This window comes from Bombina bombina, chromosome 2 (genome assembly GCF_027579735.1).
Source record: "Bombina bombina isolate aBomBom1 chromosome 2, aBomBom1.pri, whole genome shotgun sequence".
NCBI classification, from domain to species: domain Eukaryota; kingdom Metazoa; phylum Chordata; class Amphibia; order Anura; family Bombinatoridae; genus Bombina; species Bombina bombina.
The window spans coordinates 1,417,479,697-1,417,494,201 of NC_069500.1; the positions used below are offsets into that span (position 1 = coordinate 1,417,479,697).

At 37.4% G+C, this 14,505-nt stretch overlaps 1 protein-coding gene across 1 annotated transcript in view; it reads left to right on the forward strand.

Annotated features, from left to right (window-relative positions):
• LOC128647589 (stomatin-like protein 2, mitochondrial) overlaps window positions 1-13,815 on the forward strand; it is a 15,230-nt gene extending 1,415 nt beyond the window's left edge. The window contains exons 2-6 of the mRNA XM_053700344.1: window positions 259-411; window positions 1,195-1,294; window positions 11,199-11,257; window positions 12,555-12,656; window positions 13,678-13,815. Coding sequence (XP_053556319.1) covers window positions 259-411; window positions 1,195-1,294; window positions 11,199-11,257; window positions 12,555-12,656; window positions 13,678-13,815 — 552 coding nt within the window. The remainder of the gene's footprint in view (window positions 1-258; window positions 412-1,194; window positions 1,295-11,198; window positions 11,258-12,554; window positions 12,657-13,677) is intronic.
• The last annotated feature ends 690 nt before the right edge of the window (window positions 13,816-14,505 follow it).

The following is a 14,505-nucleotide window of genomic DNA, read 5'->3' on the forward strand; positions in this document are numbered from 1 at the left end:
TATACTTTGATAGAGACTCCCTATCTAGATCAGACTCTATATCATCCTTCACCCTTGCTTATTTTTAGAGAGGATAACTTATGCCCTACCAAAAGGTTTTGGCTCCCTTCATTGCAACCACTGTCTTCCCGACATAACCTGGTGCACACGCACAAGCTTTAGTTCATACTGTGTAGCGTATAGATATAACTGGAACATTGCAAATGAATAGTTAACATTTATATATCCAGTCATGTATAACATTCCCTCTTGCAACAGGGCTCCATCCTGCAAGGCCCCAGGTCCTGGAATATTGAGGTTCAGAGATGTATGACCTCTGGGCTACCCATGAACACAATGGTGCTGTTTGTTCCTCAGCAGGAGGCCTGGGTTGTGGAGCGGATGGGGAAATTTCACCGGATCCTGGAACCTGTAAGTGATTTCACCCTCTTATAATGTTTATAGTACTGTGCTTATAATGGAACAGAAATAAGCTAACATAACACTTAATTAGTGCAAGCGTCCCTCTAGATTGTGTTCTTCACAGGCGTCCTGTGTAGTACTGAAACATTTGAAAAACTCAGTATAAGAAGTTAAAGGGACATTCCAGCACTAATATATATTTCAATAAAGCATATTATTTTCCTTTCTTTTTTTCACTAGGTGTTTAAGCCCTGCAAAATCAAAGCCGTGCCCCCAAAACAACCAAGCAGATGAAGATACATCTGGTTTTTTTTTCTTGTAGTAACACCCCCTGTGTAACTTAAAGGGACAGTAATCCAAAATCTTTCTTTCATGATTCAGATAGAGAATACAAATTTAAACAACATTCCAATTTACTTCTATTATGTAATTTACTTCAACCTTTGAATATACTTTGTTGAAGAAATAGCAATGCACATGGGTGAGCCAATCACACAAGGCATCTATGTGCAGCCACCAATCAGTAGCTACTAAGCCTATCTAGATATGCTTTTCAGCAAAGGACATCAAGAGAATGAAGCAAATTAGATAATAGATGTAAATTAGAATGACATACTCTTTCTAAATCATGAAAGAAAACATTTGGGTTTCATGTCACTAAGTAGAAATGTGATCATGGTAGCTGCTTATCTGATATCCCTGCACTTCCATGATTTTCATTTTTTTTTTTTAATTTATGTATTTATATTTTGAGTCTGAGTTGATCTGAGATTTTTAATTTTCCTATACTAGGGTCTGAACCTTCTCATACCCCTTCTGGATCGTATCCGTTATGTACAGAGCCTGAAGGAAATTGTGATTAATGTCCCTGAACAGTCTGCTGTGTCACTAGGTGAGTGAGGCCCTGGCCTGATGAGTCTCCCACCACGCTTCTGAAAATCCTAAAGAAAAAATAACTAAATCTATTGGGGGGAAATAAAAACATCATCAGTACAGTATAAACCCCAATTTTCTTTCATGAATCAGATAGAACAAAAACTTTTAAACAACTTTCCAATTTACTTCTATTATCAAATTTGCTTCATTCTCTTGTTATCCTTTGATGAAGGAACATCAATGCACTACTAGGAGTGAGCTGAACACATCTAGTTAGCCAATCACAAGAGACAAATGTGTGCAGGCACCAATCAACCGCTAGCTAGCTTCCACTAGTGTAAGATATGTGTGTATTCTTTTTCAACAAGGGATACCAAGAGAACAAGGCACATTTGCAAATAGAAGATAATTTAAAAGTGTCTTAAAATGACCTGCTCTAGCTGACTCATGCACATTTAATTGTGACTTTCCTATCCCTTTAACTTATATATGTGTCCCTATAATACAATGCCTGTATAGTTAGTGGCGTTGTCAGGTAATCTCTGCTTTCACTCATTACTAATTTAAAGTCACGGGGTCTATGGTCATGCAATCAGCATTTTTATGAAAATTTGTTGTCATCTACAAGGCCATGGGAGCTAAAATTTGACAGATGACATTCTATCTTGTAAACGAAGGCTTTTATGGTGATGATGGCTATTTACCAGTGTAAGAAATGACTGAATAAAATATGTTGTATTGTGTAAATAAATTAAAACACTGTTATATGAGTTAAGCAGAAGGAAAAAAATAACAAAAAGTGCAAATGAATAAAAACAACTATACAGGTACATATTCCTAAATCTGGAATTTTAAAATCCAAACTTTTTCACTAATATTTTTTTTTTTTTTTAATAAAATGATCAACAATTACTGTTTTCCCTGCCTGTAAGTCACAAAAGTATTACAAATGATAGAAAACTACCTTTAGTTACATGTTTTTTTTTTTTTTAATATCTTTTTATTATTTTATATGCTTACAATTACATATATATAAGGACAAGGACATTCAATATCTATGTTACACAGTTTCCATAATTCTTCGTCCTTGTCTTTCCTAACAGATTCACTTATAGTCAACATTCTTGAAATTCCCCTTTTGTTGCACCATCTAGTAATCTGAGGGGCAACAAACAAAAAAAGAAAAGAAAGAAAAAGAAAAAAGAAAAAAAAAGGGAACACTAAAATAAATACAATGCGGGCTTGCCAGAGGATACTTAGAATCCTTTCATGCATATCCTCATATTTGTTTCAAGCGTGGCCGAGGGTGGAGGGGGGAGCCCATACAGTCCAGAGAGATCTATCTTACGGGGTATTTTATAAGAGTCTACTCCAATTATTCGGTAGCTCATTATTAATTATCCAAGATTTAACTGTGTTAGATCTAACTAAGGGTTTAATAATTTGAAGTTGGGTGCTTAGCGGCTGGGCTTCAATTATTTTTAGCCATTTACAAAAGAACCTCTTGATAGGTTTCTCCGCATCGCTACAAATCTCATATTGCTCCAATATCATTTGGTTCATCATCTCTTTTACAAATTGCCTAACACTGGGTACTTTTGGTGATTTCCAATTAGCTAATATCAGTGCTCTCCCTTGGAGAAGTGCTGTATTGATCAAGTAAGGATTCTCATGCCAGTCTATTCCCTTATATAAGAGAAGCACCATTTTACTATTTATTTGGAGTTTTTGGTTTAGCCACTTATTAAGCCAGTATATTATCTGCTGCCAGAATTGGCAAATTTTTGGGCAGCTGTAAAGACAATGTTCCAAGTCTGCGTCTTTGGCACTACATTTATAGCAAACTATCTCCATATTATTATACCATCTTGCTATTTTTTTAGGAGTTATATATAACTGGTTAATTATCTTAAAGTGTGACTCTCTCCAAGTAGTAACCTTGGTTGTCTTGACTACTATCCTAAGACTATCTGATAGTTCTGCCCTTGTTTGTAGAGGATATAGTCTCCCCCATTTGTTTTCCAGTGACTGAAATTGTGTTTCTATTTTACATTCCATTTGGAAGTTATAAATCAGCCTAATTGCATATTTCTTCTGTGCGAAAATTCTGATCACTTTATCTAGCCCTCCTAGGGACCAATCTTTCCCATGCCTGCCTAGTTGTTCATTGTAGAAATGCCTAATTTGTAGATAGGCAAAAAAATCTGTCTTATGCAGCAGATATTCCCTACTTAATTCTTCAAACGATTTGATTATATGTATTGCATTATCCTCAAGCTGTACCAGATTAATAATGCCCTTCCTGCGCCATCTATGGAAAACTCCATATCCGCTACATCCTGGGTTGAATTTCGGATTCCCTAAGATCGGCAGATATCTGGATATACACATATTAACTCCTATTAATTTACCTAGTTTATGCCAGGCCACTATTACGTTGTTAAACGTTGACCTCTGCAAGATTCCTTTTGGGAGATTTTTTATCTCACAATGTAGAAGTGCTTTGGCACATATGGGGCACATATATCTGCCTCTAATGCTCCACATGTCACGAAATCCCCCTCAATAATCCAATCCATAGCATATTTCGCTACAGCAGCTAGATTATAAAGTTGGAGGTTAGGTAACGCTAATCCCCCAGCTTTAAATGGGAGAGTTAGTATATCTGCTGAACATCTTGTTTTTCCTCCCGCCCATATAAACTTGCTGCACATCCTATTGAACCTAGCACGATCTTTCTGTTTGACTATAATGGGAATATTCTGCATGAGATATAAGATACGCGGGAAGATTATTGTCTTAATTAACGTCACTCTAGCTGTAATATTGATAGGCAGCTCTCTCCATCTTTTACAGTCTGCGATACATTTATCCAGACATGGGGTAATATTCTTGTCATACCAATGTTTCGGGTTTTTAGTAATGATTAGACCTAGATACTTAATCTGATCTACTTCTCTAAAGGGACATCCTTTGTGATTCTGATTTACACCTCGAAGCCACATAATTTCTGATTTGTCTACATTCACTTTATACCCTGAAAATGAGCTAAAGTGACTTATAATCTTTAAAAGTTGCTTAATACTCTTTGGGGTATCTGAGATAAATAGTAAAAGATCATCTGCAAATAGCGATAGAACTATCTTCTGTTGGAAAATTTTGATACCTTCTAATTCTTTCCTTAACCTAATGGCTAATGGTTCTATTGAGAGGTTAAAAAGCATGGGTGATAGTGGGCACCCTTGTCTTGTGCCTTTTTTAAGCGTAATATCTGGTGTAGTTTCATTATTAATAATTAGATTGGATGTCGGGTTCCTATATATGAGTTTTATAAAAGACTCAATATTTCCTTGCACTCCGAACTTCTCTAGTACTGTAAATAGATGATCCCAGGTTATGGCGTCGAAGGCTTTTTCAGCATCTATCGCCAATACAGCTTGATCTGACATATCTTTACTTGGGTTTTGTTTAGCCTCTTGAAAGCATTGATCTAGGGTAATAAGTACTTTTCGAATATTTCTAGCTGGATTACGCCCAGTCATGAAGCCTACTTGGTCAATATGGATAATTTTATGTAAACATTTTTTAAGTCTATTAGCTACTATAGTAGTTAAAATCTTATAGTCGCTGTTCAGCAGTGAAATCGGTCTATAAGATCCAGGGTTTTCCGGATCTCGACCTTTTTTCAGGATTAATGTGATAGAGGATGCCGAAAAATATTTAGAATGCATTTCCCCTTTTAAGAAGTAGCTATTAAAAAGATTGGTAAGAGTGGGCGTAATCTCAGCGGATAACAATTTATAAAATTCGGCTGGTAACATATCCGGGCCCGCTGCCTTATTACTTTTTAACTGATTTATCGTCTGCGTTACTTCCTCCTCCGAAATCGGAAGATTCAGCCTATCTCTGTCTATCTTTCCGAGTTTCTCAGTTTTTATTTGCTCCCAGAATTCTAATTTACACTGAGTATCTACTGAGGTATTAGTATAGAGTTCTTTAAAATATTTGAACATTGCTTCCTTCACCTCCTTGGTCGTACTTACTCTATGTGGACCTACTTTAATAGCTGTTATATAGTTTCTTTGTCTCTGCATTTTAGTTAATCTAGCTATGTATTTGGCGGATCTTCCGTATAGACCTCTATATTTAGCCTTATCTTTCTTATCTTGCTGTATAATCAATTGTTTTGCAAATATCTCTTTCTCCTGTTTACTATTCTGATATTTAAGCCAGGTCTGAGGGTTAGCATTGCTTATGTATGCTATATATGTGTTTTTAAGTTGATTATTTAATTGGGACTCACGCTCCCTATTTTTCTTCTTCCATTTGCACATGTAAGCTTTAATAACTCCTCTGAAGTATGCTTTGGCTGCTTCCCAATATATCTCACATTTACCTATGGAGCCTCTGTTGTAATATTTATATTCCTTCCATTTTTCTATAATATAATTATTGAAATGTATATTATATACTAAGTGTCTTGGAAAACTGAGTCTATTCCCCCCCCCTAATCTGAGCTATATTCTGGAGTTCTAATGATATAATTGCGTGGTCGGAAATACTTATCTCTTTAATGTCAGTTTTCAAATTCAAGCCTAACATATTTTCTGAGATTAAAAAAAAATCGATTCTTGAGAGGGTCTTGAATGTTTTAGATAGACATGAGAATGCACGGGTATCAGGGTTTTGCCTTCGCCATATGTCCTGTAATCTAAGTCCTTTCATGAAATTTTTAAAGAGTCTACCTTCTTTTTTAATATTCCTAGTTTGACTGCATTTAAGCCTATCTAATAGGGGTACAGGCGTCAAATTAAAATCCCCCCCTACAATAATGTTCTTCCCTATATATTTGATCAATTTGTTATTCAATCCTTCCCAGAATTCCTCATCCATTTTGTTTGGGCCATAGACGTTACAAATCACTACATTTAGATTATCCATTTGTACCTCCAAAATTATAAATCTCGCCTGGCTGTCTATTTCTTGCTTTATAATTTGGTATTCAGTATGCTTGTTAAAGAGAATAGCTACCCCTTTTTTCCTACCACAATATGGTGATGTTATTACTTCCCCCACCCATTTACTCTTTAGTTTCTCAGCTTCAGTGGGCTTTAAATGCGTCTCTTGTAATAGTACAACACTTGGCTTGAGTTTTCCTAGTTCTTTTATAATTAATTTTCTCTTTGTAGGTGAAGTAATTCCACCTACATTCCAAGATAAAAAGCTAATTTTCTCTGTCATCCTTTTTTTTTTTTTTTTTTTTTTTTTTTTGAAGCTGAAGCCCTCTTATCAGGGATATGGGCTTCTCTACTTTTGCAACTACTCCCACCTCACCCTCTGCCACGCCAGACCACCACATCCTGCACGAAAAAACTATAAAATCAAATAATATAATAAAAGAAACAAAAACAGTGTTCCACATAGCATTCCATAGAGCTTTCACATAATAACTAAAAACATCAAAAACCACAACTTGTTTGGTTATCATGTTACCTTTACAGTATTTCTATTAAGCTAAAATAATATCACAAACCCTGTTCTTGGCAAAACTCTTTAGCCTCTGTAGCTGTCAGAAGAGTCCTTACTGCACCGTTCATTTCTACACATATTTTGGCTGGATAAATCATCCATGCTGACCGTTTAGCTTCAATAAGCTTGGTGCAGTAGGGAGCCATCTCACGCCTCTTATTAGCTGTTTCCGCTGAGAAGTCTTGGAATAGGAAGATCCTACTGTTAGCTATCCTAAATTCTTGTTGTTTGCGATAATGTCTGAATATATTAACCTTATCTTGAAAATTCAGCACTTTAATCATGATAGGTCTGCCTTTTAATTGTTCCTGATCTTCTCTCCTGCTGCCTATTCTATGTGCCCTTTCTATCTTTATCGGTAGCTCCTCCAACGGTATCCCTAAACTTTGTGGCAAAGTTTTAGAAGCAAATATAATTAGGTCTTTGAATTCGCTAGACTCTGGGAGCCCCACTATCTTGATGTTATTCCTGCGGGCTCTATCTTCCAGGTCTTCAATTTTATTTTGCATGGCGAGCATCTGTTTACTGTGTTGATGGGCTGTCTGGTCTACATTATGTACCTGGTCTTCTACACTTGATATCCTTAATTCTACTTCATTTAGCCTACTGGCAAATTGTCTTATTTCATGGGATAAAATAGAAATTTCTTGTTTTATGTTGTTAAATTGTGGTAATAATAGATCTGAAATCTGCTGCAGGAGACCTTGTGGGTCTGGTACATTTACATGTGAGTCATCTAGGTTGATTTCTGTCAATACATCTGTACTTTTATTGGAGTTTTTTTTATCTTTAATTTTGGGGGGCATGGCTGGAGATTTTGTTTTAATATATTTGTCCATATATAAGAAAGTATGTAATGAGAAAGAAAAAAAAAGAAAAAGACAGTCTTCGTGTTAAATGTCCGTATAGGATAGTGCAATATCTCTGTCTCTCCTACACTAATGACTTGGGGAGAATAAGGATCCTATTTACCAGGATCATTTGTGTCCAAATTATATTGTGTCAGTGCTTATAGGTGTGATCAACAGTGAAAACAGCAAACCTTTGGTCAGTATACTCTGCTGGCCAATTGTGTGTTTTTTTTTTTTTTTTTTTTTTTTTTGAGAGTGAAAAAAAAAAAGAAAACAGTGTATAAGTGCTATCAAGAGAAGAGAGAGAGACAAGTGAAAAAAAGGAAAGAAAAGGAAAATATAGAGAGAGAGAAGAGAAAAAAAAAAAACGACAAAGCAAAGAGAGACCCCCTTTAAACTTGCCTTGCCCCTACCAGTCTGATTCTTTATCTATACAGATTTACTTATTTTAGACCTTATTGAACTTAATATCTCAGAGCCCTATAGCCCTGCTTTATCTGTTAAGGTGTATACAGCCCCTCTATAATAACTTCACAACCTAAGCAGTAGAGCACATCAGCCTAAACCTTTACAAGCTGCTATCTAATGAGTTTTTATACTTGCTCACCAGAAAGAGCTTTTACCTCTTATGCATATATAACCTCTTCATAAACTTGTTAGAGATACCATATAATATCGATATATATAAATTGCATTACTTCAATATACATCACAGTAGTATAGCAAAATGTCTCTTTCAATAAGGCACACCAGAGAACAAGGAAAAGAGGATATCATTAAAGGAAACAGAGAGTCTGTTTTCTAGGGAGGCGCCCTCTTTTCTTTTGGGTGACTTCTTTCTCTGGGCTTCTAAACCTTAATATTGGTCTCCATAGGTTATAGGGTCCTTAGAATCCTTATAACAGTTCTGACAGGCAATCCCCTGTGTCTTGGATGTTGCTTACTCTGGGGCTTACAGGGTAGTTCTTCCTTCCCAACTCTCTAGCCCGCTACCATCTAACAGGGCCTGTCCTTTTACCACATACTGATGCACGGGTCAACTCCACGAACTGCCCTTTTAAATAGAATCCTTTGAAGATCCCGCACCCCCTGGAGTTTAATATAGTCCAATAAAGTCTCTTTGGCCAAGACTACCACTGCTGACCCCTGTAACCAGGCAGGACTAGTCTGCTGTGGATTCTGGTCTTGCCTAATTCACTTTATCGCACTCCCCGGTGGTCAAAACTTTTACACTTCCAACTGTTTAAAAATATCAGTTACAAGCCCACCCGGGGATAAACATATATGACATACCTCAGCAGCTTTTAACCAGTACTTGCGCTTACTGTCGATTGTCCTCCTGGGGGTGCCTGGGCCGTGCTTACTGCTGTTGTCCCGCAATTCTGTGTGTTGGACCGCTTTTTCCTCCTCACTGGTGGCTTCTTATTTAGGAATTTTCCTGTTCAGGTTCGCACCCTCCTACCAGCTCTGAGAACTTCTGGTGTCGCTCTCTCCTTGTACCGGCTTGTGATCGCTTGCCTCCCAGTATCCTGTCCAATGGATCTCCCGGCAGGATTCCTAATGCTCCAAACAGGTGGCCGTGGCGAAGTCGGCCAAAAACGCCTGCCGTAGACTTCCGGCGCCTGCAAACCACAGATGCTAGTTTGCACGCCCGATCTGGAACCACTATCCTCCAAACAAGGGCTTTAGGCGCTGCGGTGCTTGAACTCTAGCTTAGGGTGCTCCGACGGCGTGCAAGCTGCCGTCTCCTCTAAGCTCCGCCCCGGAAGTCATGCTTTTGTTTTTTAGTTACATGTTTTAGCTGTATTATAATACCATGTGTAAATATTGCCTTAATTACATAAGATATTGTTGTTTAGTTACGCTTGGTCCCATCCCGTCTCCTAACTGTCCCATTTTAAAGATGCAGATATTCCAAAATCCAAACTATTTGAAAGCCAAACCTTTTCCGGTTCTAGGCTGTATGAATAAAGGGTTTCCTACCTGTACTACATTACCAACCCCATGAATATGATACCTTACTTTATAAATAGTAATATTAAACCAATATCTTTTGGGGTCTCACTCTCTGATGTGTTCCCAGACTTCCTGCTTGTGGGTCTCTGATCTGTTCTCTGGTACAAAGTTCAGTCAGTATCTCAAAGACTTCTTGGCTCCCAACCTGGCCGTTTCCAAAGTTCCAGTCTCAAAACTGCTGCTTCCAATCTAAACAGTCTATAAACTAGTTCCAACTGTATCGGTTTATTAACATAACTAGCTAGGCCAGTCCCTCCTCCAACCAACCCAGGGTGTCTATTTTTGGATGGAGTGAGAGCTCCTGATGCCTTGCTGGCCATATACCTTTTGACTTAAATTTTCACAGGATTGTGAGACCAACTGACCATTAACATCTTTTAGGTAAGAAAGGAATACATTAAATATATACATGATCAAAACCTATGTGAATACGGAATTTTGCACTCTATACAAATGATAGTAATAATAACATATTTTACACATTATAAACCATTTCCTACAACAGCCAACCCATACAGTACCCTATAGCTGTGTTTTAAAGGGACACTGAACCCAAATTGTTTCTTTCGTGATTTAGATAGAGCTTGCAATTATAAGCAACTTTCTAATTTACTCCTGTTATCAAATTTTCTTCATTCTCTTGCTATCTTTATTTGGAAAGCAAGAAAGTAAGTTTAGACGCCCGCCCATTTTTTGTGAACAACCTGGGTTGTTCTCGCTGATTGGTGGATAAATTTACCCACCAATAAACAAGTGCTGCCCAGGGTCCTGAATCAAAAATTGGCTGGCTCCCTAGCTTAGGTGCCTTCTTTTTTCAAATAAAGATAGCAATGGAAAGAAGAAAAATTAATAATAGGAGTAAATTATTAAGTTGCTTAAAATTGCCTGCTCTATCTGAATCACGAAAGAAAAAAATTGGGGTTCAGTGTCCCTTTAAAGGGATAGTATAGGCAAAATTAAACTTTCATGATTCAGATAGAGCAGCAAATGTAATTTACTCCTATTAATTTTTCTTTGTTCTCTTGGTATCTTTATTTGAATGTAAGCATAGGAGCCGGCCCATTTTTCTTTTCAGCACCTGGGTAGTGCTTGCTGATTGGTGTCTGAATGTAGCCATCCAATCAGCAAGTGCTACCTACACAATTTTTTTCTTTAATGATTCAGATAGAGCATGCAATTTTAAATCACTAATTTTTGTTCTTTTTGTATCCTTTGTTGAAAAGAATAGAAAGGTAGGCACACAAGCTGCTGATTGGTTGGTGCACATATATACATCTTGTCATTGGCTTTAAGCTAACTCTCAGTAGTGCATTGCTGCTCCTTCAACAAAGAATAGCAAGAGAATGAAGCAAATTATTTAATAAAAATAAATTGGAAAGTTTTTTTTTTTTTTTTTTTTTAATTGTATTTCTATCTGAATCATGGAAGAACATGTTTGGGTTTTATGTCCCTTTTTAAGTACAGGTGTATTTTATGGTCGTGCATGTAGTGTGTTACCATAGCTTATCTTTGTTTTTCCTCCAGACAATGTCTCCTTACAGATAGATGGAGTCCTCTACCTCCGAATCTTGGACCCTTACAAGGTACTGTCTTCAGTCTCTTTATTTAGTTTGTACGAAGCATTGACCTATATTACTAGATCTATTCCTCAGACTTAGGTTCTGGTTTCTCCTCCGTGTCTGTCAAAGGGACACTAAAGTCAGAATTAAACTTTCATAATTCAGAGCGAACATGCAGTTTCAAGAGACTTTCTAATTTACTACCATTATTAAATTGCACACTTTCGGAGGAACCAACTACTATTGAACATGTGCAAGAGTTCACTGTGATTGGCTGATGTCTGTCACATGATACAAGGGCCAGCAAATTGAAATACATTTTGTCATTTGTCAGAAAAAAATCTACTGCTCATTTAAAGTAACAGTAAACCATAAAAAGTTACATAATTCTGCACTATGTAGCATTATCCTAGCAACACCTTAAAAAACAAGAGATTTGAGATTTACCCCCACTAAAGGTTTACTTACCTTCCGTTCCTCGCCTGTCCCTTATGATTTTTTTTCTTTTCTTCTCAAAAGTGCCTCATGGGTGAGCTGTGTGATCACGGCATTGAACTAAAACTAGCAAGCTCCCAGCTTTACCCAAAGAAGAGCGCACTACATTTAGTACAATGACCCCTTTGCAGATCACTGTTCTCTGATTAACCGCTATTTACAAATTGCAGTTCCCACCATTCTCTCACCTCATTACCGCCCATCAGCAATGTGACATTTACTAATCGGTTTGATTGAACGTCCTCTATATGTAGAATTTGTGTCTCTGTGTCGTCAGTTCAGTGATTTTTCACTTGCGTACATTGTATGGCAAATTAAGTGATGTCCAGTAGGAGATCTGCTAAGCTATATAGAAGTCAAATTTAGGTAAACTAACAAAAAAAACGTTACACAGACTTTGAGTGTTTTTTCACCGACTCTTCATGGAAGCAAACGAAGCACGCAGAGCGAAAGAAAACATGACTGCTAATTGATTAAGCAGTGTGTTATCGTGTGAATTAATAATGCACAAAATAGCTGATTCTCTACCAAACTGTCAGATAATATCAGCAGAAGTGATATCCAGTATCCCTCAAAATTCTCAAAAGTAAAATATGGGTTAAGTGTAACCTTTAAATCAGTCACTTTATTAAAAAAAATCCCAGTAAATGAAACTTTATCTCATTTTGATTTCACAATCAAAGTTTCTCAAAAATGTTATAATTTTATATAATTTCATCCTTACATTCGGGAAATTCAGCTAAACAACAGTTTACTTTGCTATATGACTGGTCTTTCGGCACATGACATCTACCACCCTGTGCAACTCCCTTTTTGCTTCCCACAGGCCAGTTACGGTGTGGAAGACCCAGAATACGCTGTGACCCAGTTGGCACAAACCACCATGCGCTCGGAGCTGGGCAAGCTCACACTGGACAAAGTCTTCCGGGTGAGTTTTTATTTGTCCATGTTATATCGGGCTGAGAGATTTAATATAAGCTAATGAAGACTGTGTATACACCACAGCTGAATGAGGCAGGGAGGGTGCACATTTCTTATTGTGTGTATGAAACACCATGTTTTAAACACTAAGGGCCAAATTACAAGTGGAGCGCTATAGTTTGCTTGCAAGCGATAACAGGTTTTCATTTGCACGCAAGTTAAATTACGCTCGTATTAGATGTTGAAATTAAATGCGAATGTGTGAGCGCATTCGCCATTTACGATAGAAAGATTACCACGACCTCAGAGCTCTGTTTAACTGTTAAGCGATATATAGATTTAGAGATATATTGTACCAAAATACCATCAGATATATGTAGAGAGATGTATTTATGAATAATTAGAACCTATTCTTTAATATGAAGAACATTGGAATGTGACATATTCATATTTTCATGTCAGGTTAGCGCACTTGAGAATATGTGTTCGGGATGGTGCGAGAGTGGGGGTCTTTAGATTTTCTCTCCATTGACTTCCATGGGGAATTAGGTTATCATGCGCGTGATATTGTAAATTCGGCTTTTTGCTCACATAGGCTTAGCGTGTGAGCAATAACTTTTTACTTTCAACTCATAGTATGAGCGCAACCAGACGCACGCAAAAGGTTTACTTCTAGCGCAGTTAAAACGCTCAAGCAGGAGCATTAAATAACGGTCAAATTGTAATCTGGCACTAAATAAATTCCATGAGAAATCCCATGGAAGGTCTGAATGATTCCCTATGGCTTCACTTCATATTTTGGGAGGAAAACATTTATGTGATATGAATGATATCAGTGACTTGTGTTATTACTGTCCTTTGGGTGCACAAGTTTTCAGTCTTATAACTGTGTATACCTAATATGAGTCAGGGTGGAACTACATTATTGTCAAAAGAAAAAAGATATCTGTTCATGCAGACACTGTTCTAAAGTCACATTTTAAGTTTTTGTTCCTTCAGTGCTTTTCTGTTTGTTTTTCACCATCCAGGAAAGAGAATCACTCAATGCAAACATTGTGGACTCTATAAATCAGGCTTCAGATTCCTGGGGCATCAGGTGTCTGCGATATGAGATCAAAGACATTCAGGTTCCTCCAAAGTCAGAGAAGCAATGCAGATGCAGGTAGGTCCGCAGCATTCACCCGTAGTGTGATTTATAACCTGTACTGGGCATTTCTAGAATGTATTGTATGATCCGTCACAGACCTGAGACCCTTTATTGGGCGGTAAGTTTTATACTTATCAGTGATAAAGGCATTGTCTTGATATCCCATCTCGCTATAGATTCTGTCACCCACAGAAACAAGCTGTCGGTTTAACTGACTACATTCCAGCTGTGGTGTTTCTTGTGGCAAAATTACATCCCTGCTACTGTAGATTACGGATCTGCTGCCACCTTCTGAAATGAGATGCACCAGATCTCAGGTTTTCCATAAAGATATCTCTTGTTGTTATTATGGATGGACAGTATTCTGTAAGGCTGACACATCTGTTTAAGAGCCAGACACTGGTATTTGTATATAGCTATATGGAGAATAACCCAAAAAGGTAGGAGTCAGTGGCTCCGGGGTTTGTCAATCCCTAAGGCAGCTCTCAGGGCTTGACAAATTCTGTGCTCCGAAAATCCGCCTGCTGTCCCATAAATAGGTGGGATCGATCCAAAGATCTGTAAATGGTATATGTCAGTAAGGGATATATAGAATTGCTTGGATGCTATACACTTGGGTGTGAGCTCTTTATCCCTCCTCCCCAAAGTTCTTTTTATTTTTCTAATTTGAGGCATATATAAATACACACACACACACACAATATAATAT